Source organism: Pygoscelis adeliae, unplaced genomic scaffold, assembly GCF_000699105.1.
Source record: "Pygoscelis adeliae isolate BGI_AS28 unplaced genomic scaffold, ASM69910v1 Scaffold106, whole genome shotgun sequence".
Lineage (NCBI taxonomy): Eukaryota > Metazoa > Chordata > Aves > Sphenisciformes > Spheniscidae > Pygoscelis > Pygoscelis adeliae.
This window is the reverse complement of record NW_008824939.1, coordinates 1,048,671-1,068,463: the sequence shown is the minus strand read 5'-3', so window position 1 is coordinate 1,068,463 and position 19,793 is coordinate 1,048,671. Positions and strand designations below refer to the sequence as shown.

At 36.8% G+C, this 19,793-nt stretch overlaps 1 protein-coding gene across 1 annotated transcript; it reads left to right on the top strand.

The window, feature by feature from the left end:
* The first annotated feature begins 599 nt into the window (after nt 1-599).
* On the top strand, nt 600-13,578 carry GCG (glucagon). Its single transcript, XM_009325386.1, has 7 exons — nt 600-683; nt 6,415-6,515; nt 6,914-7,075; nt 7,903-7,956; nt 9,582-9,719; nt 11,898-12,041; nt 13,079-13,578. Exons 2-7 carry the CDS (start codon nt 6,418-6,420, stop codon nt 13,101-13,103), a joined length of 621 nt encoding a protein of 206 aa, XP_009323661.1. The 5' UTR covers nt 600-683; nt 6,415-6,417; the 3' UTR covers nt 13,104-13,578.
* The last annotated feature ends 6,215 nt before the right edge of the window (nt 13,579-19,793 follow it).

Below are 19,793 nucleotides of genomic sequence, written 5' to 3'. Positions count from 1 at the left end.
TGTTAGGGGAAATAAGAGAGTTTAGTACAATATGTATGCTTTGTGCCACAAATTAGACCATGGGCCACCCCAGACTGGAGCACAGGCTGTCACTAATGTTCACTGAGATGTCCACTGTAATTCAAGACCCTTCCCTCTACTGAGCAGAACTGAAACTCAAGGTGGAGTCCTTCATTTAATGTGTCTCCTAGACTGCCTGGCACCTTACATAGGTGATAATCATATCTCACTTTTGGTACCCTTTTGCGTTTTACAAAGGATTATCGCGATGTATGAAATGTCTGCAAAAAAAAAAAACTTCTCCAGGAATTTCTTGAAGGGGGATATCTCACTTGCTGCTTCATAGACAGGACAAAAGACCCATATTCCTGACCGGCAGGTTTTTTCAGCTGCCAGGCCATTGACAAGCTTTGTGTCAATCTCTCCTACCTGTGCTCACCAGATGGCTGAACATAGTCTTCTTTGGCAATGCTGCCCCACCACAGCTATGAAATTGCCCCTATTACTGAATGGTTTAGGACCTTGACAATGTAGCTACACAGCTACAAAGCTCAAATCTGTTTTGTTTTTTGGGGTTTTTTCCTTGTAGGGAATGGAGACATGAGCAAAAGGCTTATCTTGCATAAATCTGTAAGCTACAGTGTGAAACAATTTATAATGAATGTTTGGCATACAGTTCTCAAGTGAGTATGAATTTTTGTACGGTAGAATTTACAAAGTTGGCATTGTACATCTAAGGATAATCAAATCTTTTTGTTAAATTTGACCTGCGCTAGGCTTTGCATAGTGGGTAGCCATCACTGCAGTACTTCACATCTCTTCACGTTCATTATATTGGCACAAGATTACCTGAAGAATCATTCAAGGGCTTTGGGGGAGTTGTGTTGGTTATTGTTAACAGTGTGTTAAATTTATAAACCTTGATTTAAAATTGATAGGTGAAGTTAATGCTATTGATGTCAACAGGACCGGGATTTTGCTCAATACTAAATGTTAAATGTGGCAAATCAGAATTTGGAGAAATTGCTGCCTTAATCCCAGGCACCTTTAGCCCACTGTTTGTCATCCTAATGCCCTTCTGTTTGATATTTACTTCTTTGGACATTGCTACCTCACTCCTTTTGCAAATCCATGTTAGCATTGATGTCATAAAGTAAGCAGAATGAATGTGTGAAATTGCTTGTAAAATTATCAAATGAAATGAATAGTAAATATGATGACTTTTTTTTTTTTAAGTTGAATAAGGAAACTGTCAGCAATGATGCACCCTCATAATGCTTACTAGAGCTGAACAGTATATATATAAGTCTGTGCAAAAGAGGCAGCTAGGCAGATCTCAGGATCCTCAAGGTTTGCCATAGTTCCAGAAGAGAGAGTAGCAGCTCTTTCTGCAACTGCTACATATCACTTCGAAGTACAAAAAGGTAAGATTTATATGAATTACGTACAATTTGTTTGAGAAAGCTGAGTGCATTATCTGAATTGTATTGTCCAAAGTTTGCAATAGAGTGCAGGATCTTTCAGCAAATTGGTGTTTTCTTCTGTGTTTATAATCACTGATGTTTGGAGTTAATGACATCATCATTAAAATCTTTTAATCTATTGAATTAGTTGAACGGAGAATGATCTGAAAAAGGGAAATCAACTGTTTGGGTTGCAGAAGCAATTGAGAGAAGGAAGATTAGCCATGAGAACATGAAAGACATGCATTGTAGTAAGAATTTAAATATGAGATACATAATTACTGATTTTTATATTTTTTTCTCCTTAAGTATCTCCTCTAGAGATATTTAATGAACATGAGTTTAAAAATATTCACCCCTTATAGATACTGCCTAAATATGAATCAACAGGGATTAAATTAGTAGACTGCAAACACATTAAGTGAGCTTATATAGACACTGATTTAAAACTGTCCAAGAGAGATTGCCACTCCATCGCCCTACAGATTACCACTCCACTGCCCTACTTTTAGATTAGTTTGTCTCAAGCAACTATTCTTTTCATATCACTATAAGATCTGAGAAGGAAATCTTATAGCCTAAAAGTAAAAATTAAAGCCTTTCAATAGTTATTGTGATTATTGTATAAAATTTAATTTAGTCTTCCATCCTACTATGGATTTCCTTAGACTAGAACCGTTATATTTTACAGAACTTTCCACAAGGCACTATAACACAGTAGGTAAATTAGATGTAAAGTACATCTCCTGGAAAAAGTAATTTATTTATAATTAGAAATAATTGCTATTTGCAAACAGTTTCATGTCAACAGAAATCTATTTTATTCATGCATACATTTTCATATGAAGATATTCCCTTTTTTACTGCTGTAACTCCATAATTTGTATTTTTAAACTGGAAATAGATACAAATCTGACTTTTGAAAGATTCTTTTTTGAAAACTCAATGAAATTAAGCTGGTTAAAATTGCACATAGTGTACAACAGACATCTGCAGTAAAATATATTGGAAAAACTGGCAAAATCAGGTTAATCAAGGAAATAATATTCAATTAAGTTTCTGATCAAGAGATATATTTGTTACATACTTTCTGGTGGTTCAAACTGAGATGTGTTAAGTTTTTCATCTCCAGTGAGGAAGAAATTAAAACATTTCCATTAGTCTAATATGCACAGGAACAAAAATTTTCTGTGTAAGATTAGCCTTAGTTTTCCTGCGCCTTGACAGTAAGATTGCACGGTTTTTAGCAGTATCTACTGGTGACCTGAATAACTTAGAGTAAATAAAGCCTTTCTTGTGGTCGAGAAATGAATTGATTAGCGGGAATAAACTAAACAAATATTTTGATGATCATCTCTCTTTCTCTACAAAACTTGTTTATGTTCCCAAGAATAAAATAACAATTTCTTCTTTAAAAACTGTAGCTTCTTTAACTTGTCAAAAACTGCTGTTGCTAGTTTGGGTTACCAATAGCAAGTACTAAACATGGAACAAACAAAACTGATTCTAAATTTTTAAAAGAACATATCTGACAGAAGTTTAATAGCTTTTGAAAATGCTTATTTTATTAATTAGGATTCTCTTACTTGAAAATTGTATTAATTTCAAAACACTGCATTTATACATCTTTCTTTTTAGCAATCTCCCCAGATTTTGATTCTGAAAAATTTAGAAAGAAGCTAAACATGCATTTAACTTTAAACATATTCTTAAGGCATAAAGTAGCCAGTGGGACTGTTCACACCTGAAAGCTCTATAGGACTGAGGCATGAGTTAGATCCAAGATATATTGAAATCACTGTAAATCTGTTTACTGACTGCAGTGGGCTTTGAATATGTTTTGTTATAAGTTTTATTAAAAAGAATAGCTTTTGGTGTCTGATATTACTATAAGGAGGCTGGATTAATGACTAGACTAGTTCCTTCATTCCACTTCAGTGACTTAGGTTTAGGTCTAATCTGTATCACGGTTTAACAAACCTACAGGCAGCTGTAAACTATCTTTCTTTAGTTTTTCAGCACAAGTAAAAGTATACCACACTGCGAGCATACCATTAAGCAGGGCAAATTTACTTATGTATGGTGCAGTAGCCAGACTTTATCTGGTGTCTAAGTTAACTTATTCACAGCTATATCAGCTAGCATGGGGGTCACTATGTTACAATCAAACCATTTTTGTGACCACAGCAGAGTTGTCTCCCAAAGAATAGGCAAAGCTTTTGTTCCGTTTTTGGAAGCCTACGAAATGTGAAATTATGCATTCTTTGGGATAAACATTGGATGTCAGTGTTGCACCACCAAATTACAGCTCCAAATGAAACAGTGAAAAGAGAGTTCAATACTATAGTTAGAGTTATAATAGGACTGACTACATGGCCACTACGGTATTTGTTGGTACTATAGCAGGATATGTGCAAGTGCAGGCATCAAATCTCATATGTCAGGACATTACAGAAGGCAGAAAAGAGTCTACACACACACTGATGAAAAAATGAACAACACTGGCAGTGGCTTCTGGTGGAGAGAGGGAAATCAACTCCCATTGCTTAATAGTACAATCCACCAGAAAATCTTACGTTCATCAATTTATTTTCCTGGGTTTGATTAAGATTTTATTAAGATTTTGATTGCCTTAAATATTTTGATACTGACACTGAGGTATTCTAGTAAAATATTTATATTATTCATTAAGATTCTCTTAAAAATTAGGCCTCACGAAGTACCAGAAGCAATACGTTCTTCCTAACCATAGGTAAAATGCCTGTCAACAGTCAAGCTTTGCATCTCCAACTGTAAGTTATTTTTTAATAGATGGAAGAAACAGATTTCATTTAAAAAATCTGCTCTGAAGCTGGACAGACTACTGGGACAGAGTAGAAGTCCTACAGCAGTGAAGTTTTTGATGCAGGAGTTTACTTTTTCAGAGATGTTCATATAGCCCCCCCCAACTTGCACTGCTCGGTGCAGAGCCAACTCTAAATCTCAAGACAGAGTAATCTGCACCTTCTCCACATATCATTCCTTCATAAGTTTCTTATGGCTTCCTCCAGGCCATAGTATATTTAAATTCAGCCTACTGTGACAGGGCATTACAATAGAGAATAGATATGTTTTCACTGAGACTGCCTTATTTTATAAATCATTGAATTTCAATAAATAACTCCTCCAGCGGAGCCGGAGGAGTTCAGTGCAGATTACATTTAGTGGGGAGGGTGTTTTTTGCCTGGGTTTTACTTTGCCACCTACCACTTTACTTCAATGCACTCATCTTTCCTACCTCCCTTTGTTTTTCAGACTGTAAGATAAACTTCCATAGGAAAGTGTCATGGATGGCAGAAGGGCTCTTTCAAATACACAAGTATCAGTCCAAGTACATGCTGAAATTATTTCCAGTGACATTTTGCTGATGTGAACTCATTGCAATTTCTGTTGCTTTACAGCGGGTTAATATTGTGATCCATACTGATTTTGAAGTTAGAATGAATGAGCATTTACTATTCACCATTCAATGAATGAGCATTTAGCTAATGAATGAATGGCATATTCAATTTCTTTGTCAAGGTCAAAAGTACCTAACCAAATTTTAAATTCATTTCCTTTTCTATACATTCATTCCATGAATTTAAGTGATGCAAAATAATTAAAAATAAACAATATATACTAGTTGATTTTGTAAGTAGATTTCCTCTCATTTCCTGTTTATGCAAAGCACTTGTGAGTCTATTAGACATTAGCTGCTCATAGTTGCTTTTGCACAGGGTTTTGTGAGCCTAAAATGAATAGCATTTCTTTGTTCAACAGTTTGTCCTATAGGGGATGATGTGTCAACAGACCAATACTACTACATTGAATAATGAAAATTGTAGCACACATAATTAGGGGATTAGAGAATGCTTTATTCCCATTCATGACTATTCGCTAAAAGTTATAACTGTACTACTTGCATGAGTAAACCAGTCACTAATGCAAGTAAGGGAATCACAGCTTGGCTGCGGATCACCAAAGCATTGGTACAGTTTAGATTGAATAATCTCACATTAAAGTCAGCGAGACTGGTCAAGTTATTACAGTGTGCATGATGAAGACACATATAATAATGTAGCCATTTCTGTTACATGGTTGAAGCCAATAGAATGACCTGTAACAGTAAGAATTACATCTGGGAGACAATATTTTCTGCTTTGGTTTATTACCATTAATATGAGGTATATACCCCATATCTTGTATATCCCATATAGCCCCATAATGGAAGCCCTTAAGCTGAAATAAAGTATTATGTCAATAGTGCAACAAGCAGAACTTGACATATCACATCATGAATTGAACACAAGCCAGTGTGTGGTTTGGTGGTTGTTTTCTTCTAAGGAGCCACACCTATTAATAAGTCATTATTAAGTCCAGAGGCCTACTGCTGAAATATCCATTACTTTAAAAAAAAACTTTTAAAAGGAGGGTGGAGGGCCAGAAGGAAAGAATGGGGAGCTGCTAATGTGACAGTATTCTTGACAGAGATTTGCTTTGTTTTTTCTCTAGTGAATGAGCTGGAAAAAAAATAAAAGTCACACCAATACCCTAGTTTTGCAATAAAACAATATTACAGAAACAGATGTAATGCTTGCCATCAGCAGAACACAGAGCAAAGGAGATACGGACCTTTATCCTCGTATTATGAAAGAAAGTGAGGATGCAGTTGGTCTCATCTCACCTTGCATTCTAGAATAGAGACCAGAGCCTAGAGAAAGACTAGAACAGAGACTACATCTTTTGGATGCCTACCCAAGGCACTACAGTCTCCATCCATTGGACACGGACCCCGTCCTCACAGGGTCTCAATATCAAGTGCTGATCAAGTTTAGATCAACATTAAGGATGTCTCTTTTTGATGTAACTGATTCAGATGTATGTAAACATGATTACATTTTTCTTTGTTGCCTTATTTCTGTTTTGACAGGCAATGAAAATGAAAAGTGTTTATTTTGTTGCTGGGCTCCTTTTAATGATAGTTCAAGGCAGCTGGCAAAATCCTCTTCAGGATACAGAGGAGAAATCAAGGTAAATTCTTTAGATCAAACTTCTAGAAACACTTAGCCTGAACTTTGTTTTCTTACGGTTTGAAGCAAAACATGCTATGACTTAAAGATAGTTTTTTGTATACTATGACACAGTACTTAATCTACCGTTGGAATTGGCAAAAGTTTTTAATATTGCACAGGATAGCACAGAAGTTTTTGGTATTACAAACAATAGCTGCCTTAGTTAGCCAAGAAGACCTTGTAATTGTGCAGTATCCAATCTGCTACGTGGATTCATTTTACTAGCCAGCTAGTGATCAATATGCCACTTGCTTTTACTTTGTAAGAGTACAAAATAGTATTTTTAAAAGAAAAGTCAATGCACCTGCAGAATGTACTATAACCATTGCCAATTAACAAGTTCTAAACTTTTCACAGATCATTCAAAGCTTCCCAGTCTGAACCATTAGATGAATCTAGACAGCTGAATGAAGTGAAACGTCACTCACAAGGAACATTCACCAGTGATTACAGCAAGTACTTGGACACTAGACGAGCTCAGGACTTTGTGCAGTGGTTAATGAGCACTAAAAGAAATGGGTAAGCATTTGGTCACATCTCCATATACAGAAACAGCCAAAAATCTAGCTGAATTCAGTTTCTTGATTTCAGCTTCTCATCACAGACGATGTATAATCCTCAAATAAGTAAAGTACTTAAGGAAAATTTATATATAATTGTAATATGTTATTAGAAATAGGAAATATATGCAAAATCAGTCAAAAGGATTTGGATAAATCAAGTGTAGTATCAGTATGTTACCTGATATGCCACCTAAAAAGACTATCTCAGCCTCTTTGGGACAGATTATTTCGGTGACTGAATTAAGTTCGATAGGAATAAGATATGTAAATATCACAAAAAGGTCTGGGCCATTGGGCCTTAATAAAACTTTCCTATCTATGCATACTCTAATCCTGAAGTTTCATTTGTGAAAAGGGAGCTAAGGTTTAAGTTTTGTGGACCACTGGATACTTTGCCAGTATCGTAAGTATACTGTTAAGGCATGAGTTGGCATGTTTTTTGAAAATATACTTTGATTAAACACAAGCTACGAAGCTGAGAGCAATAATAATGTAAAAGCATATAAGCCTATGCCCTGTGTTCTAGAGAAGATCTGTCCACGGAATCCAAAATTCTATGATATTAATGCTTTTAAATCCCTGTGGAAGTCTTTAAAGTATAAAGTAATGATTTCTGGACATTGTATTAATTTAAATTCATAAGCCTGAAATTATTTATAATATTCATCTGTCATGGTTGTTCATCATAATATTTAAATTATAACCAATAAAATCTTATCAGCTTATGCATGCTCTGCAATGTACTGGTAATAATGATCTAATGATGGTGGAATTTCACTACAGCCAACAAGGACAGGAGGACAAAGAAAATGACAAATTCCCGGACCAGCTCTCAAGGTATTCTAGTTGCCACAACTTATTACTCAAAAACAGTTTGAGCTCATTTTCTGTTAAACAAGAAAGAAAACAACTAGTATTCTTTACAATGTTACCACAATCCAAGAAATACCTATAAAAAGAAATTATCTCACACCTGTTTTTCACAAGGAAAGAGGAGATGTCTCTATGTTATTTATTCTTGTACCTGTGTTCTATAGCTACGTGCAATGGCTTCAAGGAATGCAATAGGATGAGAATAGATTTCAGGAAAGGACATTCCAAGTAATAAAAGAGAGTAGAGAATAAGATAAAACGAAAAACTTGGTATAGAAAAAGGCTGAAGCAAAAAAACCCACCATTATGTTGAGGAAAAGAAAATCAGTAAGAAGACTCATGAAAAGAAAATGGCCAGGCACCAATTTGCAGGGAGCTGATAAAACACGATCCAATGCTCAGCCCTAAGCACTCGGTCCCATGTTGCATAAACCCCTCATTACAGGAAAGGAGAACACAAGACCTGCTGGAGGCCAGAATTTTGTTTCTTGACAATGTTTTTGGGAGAGGGTTGGGGGGGTCGGAAATCTGAAACAAATAAAACAAAAATCCAGTAAGTGTTTTTGCAAAACGGATTGAAATACCTATACTCATTCCTCCTTTTGTCAGAAATTCCAAAGAGGATAGCCTGGATCACAAAGATCCTTCCATTCAAAACACTGTCAATATCAGTAACAAATCTGTAATAATGTTTCAGCTTCAATGAAACAGCATATCTCAACAAAATGAATGTTTCATTAAAAGTGTTCCAAACAACCCTAGTTAGCATGCTGATGAAAAGTGCAGATGGTACTAAATTAGGAGGAATGGTGAAATCCCAAAAAGATAAAAAATAATAGAAAGAGCTAGAGGCCCTGAAAATTGGGTGGAAATCAGCAGATTCTGAAATAGAAATGTTAGGGAACTTATTTGTGGAAAATATTCCATAATATGTCTACTTCTCAGTGCAGCTTGCCTTCCTAACAGCCAGTCTGACATAATTTTGTACTATATCAGAGAAAGAAGCACAATGAGGTGTAGGGAGGGAGAAGGCAATTGTCTTTCTCTGTTAAGCTGCAGGTGATTAGGCTGGAAATTGTTCCAAGATTATCACTTGGTGAGAATGATGATTAAAAGAGTGTTCACAAAACAATTCAAAATGTAAATTCAAAAGGAATTAAGTCTGAACAGTTTGGCTAAGAAATAATGAAGATGAAGGCAGGAGGAGTGGCTTAATGGAAATGTTTAGGTTAACACAAGGGGTAACAAAAAGTATGTCTGTAGAATACAATACAGTTTGTTGATCACAGCTAATTAATCTAGCAGACCATTCCAATGCAGCTATATTTGATTTCAGCACCTGATTTGATTTGTTCAGAACTAGTTCAGGCATCTCTGCACAAAACTGTATTGCATAGCACAGACAATGCCTTCAGAACTGAAAGATATCAAGAAAAAAAAAAAAATCAAGAGTAATTTGCGGAGCAAAAAAACCCTCTCCCTAATAAGAAATGCTAGTCTGGTGGGTGGGAAATAGAAATCAATAAAGGTTTAAAAAAAAAAATTAAGTCTTTATGCAGTCTGCTCCTAGAGTATTGCTCTTCTTTCAGCAATGCGATCTCCAAGCGTCATGCTGAATTTGAAAGACATGCTGAAGGCACCTACACCAGTGATATCACCTCTTATTTGGAAGGTCAAGCTGCCAAAGAGTTCATTGCTTGGTTAGTGAATGGACGAGGAAGAAGAGAGTAAGAATCCATCCATTCCTATTATTAAATTTTGCCTTGCTTTTGGGGTTAGAAAACAAGTCTGATGAAACCTTGATGTGTTTTTGATCATTCTTGCTGTACTTCATGTTTTTCTTTTGTAATAGAAGATACTCTGTGGGCGTTAGACTACCACTTTAAATTATTTAGTTCAAATACAGATTAAAACAAGCCTGTTCAGTACGCTGTTACACTGTAAAAGGTCAAGTTATATTTAAGGTCAACTTATCTAAAACCAAACCAGATCTTTCTCTAACTACCACCTTTCCCCCTTCACATAACATTGCTTAGTCTCCTTAACTATCATTGAGATGATTCAAGTCAGTGTCATCTTAAATTACTTTCTCTTTTTTTTCCCTTTCACAGTCAATCTTTTCCTCTGCAATATTTCCAAGATTAAATTTTTACCAATGTTATCAGCTGTACTCCATGTGCTGGTGATCATTCCCAGCAGTAACTGATGACTTCTTTTCCTCTTCCCATGCTCTACAAAGTCTCCCCAAGTTGCTGCTGCCAAAATAACTATCATTTCCTACAGCTATGACTTATTTTCCTTTTTAAGACACCTCTACTTCTTTTGCTGTGGTTCACAGTTTCCTGGACGCAGTGCTCCACAGTTTTGACCTACCTATGTCTCTGATTTCTTTCATTAATACCTTGTTCTCCACATACTCATTGCAGATTTCTCAAGCCTATTCACTTCATTTACTCACTCATGACTTTACATCTTTTTTCGTGACAGTCTTACACTTAGAATGGCCTTATCTTCAATCTCCTGCAGGCACCTTCTGCCTCATGTTTCCAACTCTGCATGGTTAGGAGCTACACCATGCACATGCCACTACCCACCTTTTAACTGTTCTGTACTTATTTTTGCCTTTAGACTGTAAGCTCTTCGGGGCAGGGATTTCAGTTCATCCTCTGATTATATATTCTACCAGCTGTAAAGTACTATGTAAGTCTCTCACACTATTTAAAAATAATAACAATAACAATAAAATATAATCTGTAAGACAAGATTGTGTGTTGTAGTCAAGGAAGACTAAATAGGTTAAAGTAAATTCTGTAAATAATGACGATTTCCTGAAAAAGCAGAGTTAAATAATTGAGGTCAGCTCTATAGAGAAGGGAAAGGCAGTTGCCACTTCATAGTGATGTTCAGATTTGCAGTTGTTTTTCTGTCATGTTTTATCTCATGAGCAGAAATAGGGTATTTCAGTATCTGTAAGAGAGAGAGATTACAGTCTAGCTGTGATGAACTGAGCTTAGAAACCTGGATGAACAATTGAATGTAGACTACCCTTCTGCTTCCCAATATTTAGTATTATTTGTGGTCAAACTTGTATATAGCCTTCCCTGAAATTATTGCATGAAAAGAACCAGTCTGCCTGTCATTGATCCCAGAGCACAGTGTGCTTCAGTGTCAGCCCACCTTAATGGAATTCATTAAAATCTTCCTATGTTTGATGGGGTGAAACAAGAGAGGAAAGTTTTCTAAACCAGGCCCTTGGCATAATGGTATTCCAACAGTCAAAAAAGGATAGAGCAAGAATCAGGATCTGATTCCAAATAAAAAATGCTATCGTACAGCAAACAAGCACATAGATTTTATACAGGTGTCGTAATTGAGTTATTTTAACCCCCAAAAAAAGCTGCTGCTCTTAATATCTAAATACTTATGCAATTTAATTGTAAATATATAACTTGGACTTAAGTCCAATTAAAACAGAAAAAAATGTTTGAAAATTTGACTATTATCTTTTAGTAGTGGTATTTCTTAAATAACGATTCTTAGTAAATCTACTGTCAGTTTCATTGGTGCCTAGTCTACTTGGCACAGACATTGCAGGCTCAGGTATGTTTTTGTACGTATGGCTTTTCCAAAAAATGCTAGAGAGGAATCTAGACTCACCTGAAGGAACAGTCCTAATCTGGTAAAGGGAGACTGCTTTATTCCCTGCTTTATTCTGTTGTTAAAATAATGCCTCAAAAGATGTTCTGATATACATCGTGCTGTACTGAGCCATAACATCAGGCTCAACCCTTAACTCCTTAAAATCACAGGAAATGTGAAGTGTATTACAATCCTGTAATGAGGCCCTTTTAAATGGTTTGTTTATTTTGATCTGCAAATTGCTTGATAATTTCTTCCCTTTGAAGTTTCCCAGAAAAAGCTCTTGTGGCCGAAGAAATGGGCCGAAGACATGCAGATGGCACTTTCACGAGTGATATCAACAAAGTCCTTGATGACATGGCTGCCAAAGAGTTCCTAAAATGGCTGATTAACACAAAAGTTACCCAAAGGTGCCTGAATTTTGACTGTGTTATTCTTAATATACTGGGATTTAAAATGTATTTGTCGCGCTTAGGGAAAACTCTGCTACTTCTTCTCTTAACTATTGACATATCTGTAACTGTGTTACAAACTCTGTTACAGACAGTGCTGAACAAGGATAAGACACTAAACAGAACTCATTCCAAATATCATTTGTATTTTGCATCAGTGGTGAAGCTATTTAATAGTTTCCTATTTAACTTGAGGGGAGTTTTTCCACTGAATGTTACCAGAAGTGAGGTGATATTAAATTATTGAAAAATAAAACTCTCCTTTGCATGGGCATTATAAAATCAGAAATATTTATTGGTAAAATTACACCAAATCGATTATTCTTTAAAGACCGTGGTATAAAACACCGCCTTAAATTGTGGCTTGTCATTAGGGAATACGGTACTGTAATCTGAGTTCCTGATAGCTAACTATTTAAGAACGCTGCTTTAGTTTGCCTGAATATAGGCCAATGCTGTTGGAAAAGCAACTTTTTCTATCTGAGGTCTGTGAACAGGTTAATATTTAAGAATTATTTGTTAACATTAACAAAGCGTTTCAAAAATAATAAAATGCCAACTCAAGGCACATGTGAGTGGCCAGATTTTTTAAAATGTTCGATGTCCACTCTGTGAAAATTAATTACTTTTAGTCTTTTGACTACTGAAGCACCCAAAATGACTAGTTGATTTGGATATCTGAAACAACCAGTATTGCCTCAAAAAATTTAGAAGCTATAGTTAAAATACAGTTTTTATTAACATTTTAACATTTTTGTGTTTGTTTGTAGTTCAGCATTGAAACAAACAATTTAGGAAAATAATCTATTAGAAACTATTAAAAAGCTTTTCCTTTACGAATAATTGTTTTCAATCTGTTACTAGAGAGAAGCATTGAGGGGTCTGTGGAACTAACATCTGCTAACTCTTAAGCAGAAAAAATATGTTCCACACATATTTCATAAATCTTGGGAGATTTATAATATGTCCTAATTGCTGCTGCTTTTTTTTTCCAGGGACCTTTTGGGAGAATACCAGTAAAAATGCAGAATAAAAATGGGATAAATGAAGATCTTCATTGCATCAACTGCCAGTTATTAAGAGATTCTGAAATCTGTATTCTGTCATTTACATTGGGTGTAACAAAGCTATGTCACCTTGCATGCCAGGAAATAATTGTACTATAGTTTAGTGTTGCCAAAGGTTTATATACGGAACACCTATTGCCTAAGGGATAGTTATCTTAACAGCTTTAAGACTACAAACGTTCCATATCTTCATATTTTCCATTTATTAGGACTGAAGTAACTCCATTTATATTTAATGATAAAATTATTTTTCTAAAAAGTTGACTTCTACACACAAAGGATTCAATCACGAATTATACGTGCTATTTGTAAGGGGCTGGCAGTTACAAATGCCTGAGAAGTGAATATCCCTCTTAAAACCTTTGTTATAAAAAGGCTAAGCTTTAAGGATATTAAATGATAGCCTTAAATAAATTTTTTCAAGCTTCTTTTCTGTTGACCTTTCATGTGTATATCCCTGGTGCCTCTTTGCACTCCATTTCATTTTATTCTAATATTTTAGTGTCACTGAGATCTTGGAAGTGGTTTGTTTGGAATGATAAAACAAACTCAACATTTTGTTTTGTCACATTTTCTCCATAATGATTCTCAGAAAAGAGCTGTGTGAACTTTGAATTATCTTTATTTGAAAAAGAATTCACGTAAGATGAAGCCAGAGGGGGAAACAAGACTGAACAGACAAGTATTCTTCATTAGCATAAATTCTTGTTTCTCAGCAAAAGCAGGAAGTCAGCTTTGAAAAACATTAAGTGCAATATACTCCATTAGTAGTGGAAAATGCCACATAATTTCTTCAAATTTTATACGATTGCCAAGTAAAGCCAACTCAGATGGCCCTGGGGTCACTCTAATCTGTGTTGCATTCTTTCCTCCCTTCTTCCTCTGAGAACGGCTTTGTCCCTCATCTCTTGCGTTTAGCAACATTGTACTGTAACTTACAAGCACAACTACCACTTCTGTAACCTGTGCCTTCTCCATTATGGCGACAGAACATTTGCTTGCAGATCTCAGTGTTTCTAGCAATCCGAGCCACTATACTCTCAGCCAGCCAGGGCATGTTTTTGTAGGTATGGTAGCAGCTGCAAACTCTCAAATAGCCACAGGTGCTGTAACGCACCTCTTACTTCTGATGACTCCCCAAACCCCCTTCTCCCCCCTTGCAATAATAGCAATATGCCAGGTATCTATATTAAAATGTCCTAAAGGGCAAGTGGTTTAAGAGAAAGCCAATGGGCTTAGCAAATATCTAGAAGAAACTGATGTGAAGCAGGAGCGTTGTTGAATCAGAATTAGCACCTATAACTTTTGCTAAGAAAAACTAGTATTGTTCTGTGTCTCATTCGTTTTTTAAAGGCGTCTGAAACTTTCACCGACAGTCTAGAATTTCTGGGAAAATAAGGCTAGATTGTCCTCCCAAAGTGTACAGGAACCAATATTCTGTAATTTCAGATCAGGACTGATCATACCCAACTTGGCATCTAGAACAGCTTCTTCACAGCAACAGAAAGCTGTTTTAACATCCCAACTTTAAACAATTAAAACTCAATAGAACCTTGCGCTAAAGAACTATCATAGCATCCAAAATACCACTGGAGATTAAAAAAGGGGGGCAAAAAAAGAATGTATACATATTAGTTGTTTATTTAATCCCATTTGTACACAGTGGTTTGGTTCCAAGTGCTTCTGGAACTGAAAAAGATTCAGTTATACACAGTTGGATCCATATGGTCCAGGCTGAAACGGTACGAACAGTTAACTCTTCTATTTCCACAGATTGAGCAATTGTCTTTAAAATGTTTTATTCCACTATGTCCAGGATATTTAGTGCTCTGAAGGACAGGACTCCCGAGTTACAAATCCGTTTTCCTGTGGTGTCTGTCACCAGTGTATTTGAGTACCTCCTGATAGCTTTGTCAGCTATGAAAATACTCTTTTCCCACATTTTTACAAATTATATGCTTTTAGGAACAGAGTGGCCTGAAGATAAATTATTTTCTAAAAGTTATGCAGCTTGTCTGGATTACAGCAAAAACATTTAATCTCTAATTTTCTGAGTCCCAATCTAGCGCATGAATTGAAAGACACCTTTTCTTCAGAAGTGGGATGAAGTTGAGCATGCTCCAGAAATTCCAAACACGTGTTTTAGCTCAACAGGACTAGCACTTATATACGCTGAAATCACAGAGCGAGTCCATATAGGATCATTAAAAAAAAAAAAAAAAAGAGGTATGTGCTAGGTATTTCTTATACACGCTAGATGAAATTCAGTGAATGGTACAAACATAGGGAGAAATAAGCAGCAGCCACTTCTTTAAAAAGTGTCTTTACTGGACAATAGCTATCCATGTCTGCAGGCTGAGAGAGGGCAGAATAGCTGCAGCATTCAAGCCTAGAGAGAATTGCTAGTTATGTTTTAATCTTAATTTTGTACTCTAGTAAGGGAGAGAGAGAATTCTAGGCCTTACATGCTGTGAGTGGTTCATTGGTAGGGAAATCTAGGGACAGAGTGGCCTGAAGATTCCTTTTAACTAATAGATGGTTTTCAAAGTCTTCAGGCAATGGAGCAACCGCTGTCAGTTGTTATGTTGATTGCATTGCCTGCGGTGTCACTGCCTGTATGAGGGGGCTCCAGTTTGCTCTCGGCAAGTAAAGCAAGGGAAGTGGGCCTGCTTAAGGGACTCACGCTCAGGAGCGCATTTCGGCACTACCTACAGGGCTACACCCTCATCCGCTCTCAGAAACACTGATCTTCCTTGCAGTGGAGGACTCACACTGTGTCCAGCTTAGTAAAACCACATGCCCTGGTGTGTATGAGGGGTCTTGCCTGGCATGCTGTAAAAGATGGCACTGTTGCAATGCCCCTCTGCACCTGATGTAAGTTTTAAGTGTTCAAAAGAGTTAGGGTATGGGTCCCATCTTATTCAAAATACATTGTAAAAGTATCATAGATGCAGTTTATGGTGCATAAACGTAATTATTTTTTTGTTTTCATTCACTCCACGCTGACTTCTTCACTCTACTAGAAAACTGAACCTTATACCTCCTTTAAGTTGTATGAAAACAGTACCACTGGCCCAGATGTTTTGACTGTGTTGTGTTTGTGCACCTTCTACAACTCCATATTCCATGAACTCATGTGCGTATCTAGAGTCCTCTGTGTATCTGCACATCTGCTGCCTAGAACTTCCAGGTGGCCTTATATTAAAGTGTTCCAAATATCATCTCCTTTATTAACTGTATTTTATAGGTTGAGTGTGCAGCATCCTTCCTCTTCCACCCTATTTACTAAGTATCTGGAAAAATAAGCATATTGAAGCAAAACAAGACAACTAATTGGAATTAATACAATACAAATTAACAGAAACCTGAGATACTCTAACCATTCAACTGTGCTCTGAGGACATGTGGCAAGAGCCTTCAGTTGCCAGGAAATTAATTTTATAAAGAAAAATACATAAACTTGAAAGAACTGAATGACAGCCACTACTAGCCACATTGAAACGGTTGTCCCAATGACATAACCATAGAAAACAGGTTTTTTTCTCATTTGCTTTCCTGATTTACAGTTAACACTCTCTCAAATAGAACCAGTGTAATAATGAATTACAAAACTGTCCTTATGCCACTTCAGCCTCAAAATACAAAGAAAGAAAAAGAAATTACTTCTGAAAAGACCCAGACATTTTTAATATATTTGGTATCAAAAGATATACTTAGTCAAGTAGAACTTGAACACTCCTCAGTGCTAATAGCACTTTTGCTTTCTCTTCCTCACAGCACATTTGAAGTGAGCCACTGAATCAGTACAAAACTTTCTCGAGCACATATTTTGTCTCCCATAGCCACACACTGAGACATCTGGAACACATTATTGCACCTGTGAAGTAGACTGTATACATTTGAGTCGCAAAAAATGATTTTTTTTTGTTGTTCTGAAGAGAGAGCTTATGTTTTCCTTTTTTCCTACCTGACTTCTCAAAATGTTTCTGGAGGAAAGACTCCTATATAAACAGACTTATAACAAAGTCTTGAGTTTCACTGAGGCTAGAAGCCTGAAGGAGACATCACACCTGGCAGGTCCACCAAGTGTTTGGTAAAGCCAACCTTTGGGCTGAAAGCTGTATTTTGGTTCTTTCTAGTAAGTAGCTCTTCTTAATCATACAACTTCTTTAAGAATACTTTTGTGTTCAGCATACAATATGATGAACAGCTATGGCTTCTCAATCCCCCAGCCACTACTATGAATGGTGTAGCATCCACTAGAAATGAATGGATATTCATTTCTTTAATCTCTTGGCATCATATTAATACATATCTGATTGCAGAAACACCATTGAAATATTTAGCTGGAGCAACTTCTTAAGTCTCAGGCTATCACAAAAGACAATCTGACAGAGCACCAGCAGCACAACCATTACAATAATTTTTGGGACCATGGATATTTTCATCAGACGGGAGGAACTTGAGATTTTTCCAAGGTGTAGAGAATCATTGCTAGGAACTATTGTAACTAAATGGAAAACCTGTTCTGCTATATTGACTCTTACTGGATCACTCAGGTGGTTCTGAGTACAGAATCAGGTCCCATAAGCCTCTCTGGCGTGACCAGAGTCAGAAGCACTGTAGATAATTAGCCATTTTGGTCTGGATACATGAATCCAGATGTCCAAAGGTACTTAAAATTGCATACACACTGAAACTAGCAGAAGTTTAGCACAGAATAGCAGAAGACCTATGCTGACAGTTTGTCAGCATAGGTCTTTTTTTCTTCTTAGAATTAACCACTGAGAAGCATTAAAACCTTGCAGACAATCTCTCAAAACATTATTAAACTGCAACTTGGCTATGAAAAGCTTGGTAACATTCAGGTACATTTTATCACAAGACTGAGATTATAACCTGATTGTACTATACTTGGAGACACAGTGATGATCACTACTTAAATGTTTAGAAAACAGAGCACAGATCGGCTGAATTATATATATGTTCTGATTCCTACTCACCGGGAAAAGGTAAGTTCACCCCAGGGGTGGGGTGGGGTGGGCTTTTTTGTTTGTTTGTTTCTCTTTTTTATTGTTGTTGGCAAGATGAGCGAGTACACAGTATACCAGATAGATATTTAAGTGGAGCTGTAAGACATTCTGAAACTCTGGTCATGCATCTCACAGCATGTGTGGGATACTAGTTTGAAAAGTAATGTAAAAGACTGCCATTTCACTGTGATTTTGCTTTATAAAAGTAGACTTATCTGTGCACAGAAATTAGTGTTAAGCAAGCTGTGAATTTGCAGCACGTTAGATACTCCACTGTAAACATGCACTGAGCTGCTTGGAACCGCTGTCAGGGCACATTAATGGTATTCCTAAAATAAACTGATATAGCTAGCACAGTGTCAGTTCATAACCTGCGGTAACCACTACCTTCAAGGAGCATGGTATGCAATAGGGGGCAGAGCCTAAGTTTATATCTAGATGAAGTCTATTACCTTCCATATAGACAAACCTTTATTGTTTGTAAATGCTTTGGGTTACTCTAAGGGAGACGTATCTATCATAAAAAGTTACTAACCCACTTCCAGATACAGATTACAAGAAACAGCGGCAAAATACTAAATGCTGTGCTCAATCTGCAGAAGTGGAATGAAAGAACAAGCATCACAATTTTATTGAAAGCTCTAACAACTATTTTGAAGGCAAGACTAAGAACATTTGCTATCTCCCTTGGCTTTGAGTCTCTTCCTCTTGCTTTAGCAGATCACATACTTTTTCTGTTCCATTTCTCAAGTTGTAAAATGCCTACATCTCTCTCCGATTACTGCTAGTGTTCTGCAAATAGAGGGGGGGAAAGCTAAGAAGGACCAAACCAAAAGCACAAACAGACCACTCAAAAATTACTTTTTTGAGGCTAGAATTCCTCTCTTAAAATAATTCCAGAAACTCCCACAGCTTTCAGCTTTTAAACAATGACATGCTTTATAGTTTTGATTTACAGGTTATTCTCAGTGTTTGCCACCAACTAGTCCTACTATCTCAACACATATTCAAAATTCTCCTTGGAAATGGAATTGTCTGATGTGATAAACCAGGGTCATCTTCAGAGCTAAACTTTAAACTTTTATCCTATACTTCCATTTTCTGGTCTTAATTTAAAATTCCATTTTGCAGACTTACACATCCATCTCTCTTTTATGCCAAGAACCAGCGCCGAAGAAATAAATATATGCCCCTCCTGCAATTTTATCAGTCTTTCCGTGACTCGATTGCCAGAGAAAGAAGTTCAAAGAGCAGAACTTTACAAGAAATCCTGGTGCTATCAAAGCCTTAGGAGCTGTGCCATTAGCGTTTGAAGGCGTTTCACTTCTGGGATCTCTGCGTGGCCGTTATCTGATTTCCTACAGAAATCCTTTCGCTGTCAAAGGTCCCTCCTCTTTACAGCTGTGTCACCGCGCTCCAAGCGTTTGAACTGAAGGGGAAACCGCAGCTCAACAAACGCCACGCGAAGCTGCAAAGCCAGCAGGAAAGCCGAGATCTTGCACAAACCCCCGGTGCCTGGCGCTGCTTGCTTCCTGCAAGCGGCAGCCGCCCCCCGCCCCCCCCGCCCGGGCGCCCAGCGCCGCTCAGAGGGAAGGTCCCCGAGGGCAGCG

Coding starts and splice junctions, on each gene's coding strand:
- GCG (XM_009325386.1), top strand. CDS start 6,418: ATGAAAATGAAAAGTGTTTATTTTGTTGCTGGGCTCCTTTTAATGATA. Junction 7,076..7,902: donor ATGAGCACTAAAAGAAATGG/GTAAGCATTTGG, acceptor ATTTCACTACAG/CCAACAAGGACAGGAGGACA. Junction 12,042..13,078: donor AACACAAAAGTTACCCAAAG/GTGCCTGAATTT, acceptor TTTTTTTTCCAG/GGACCTTTTGGGAGAATACC.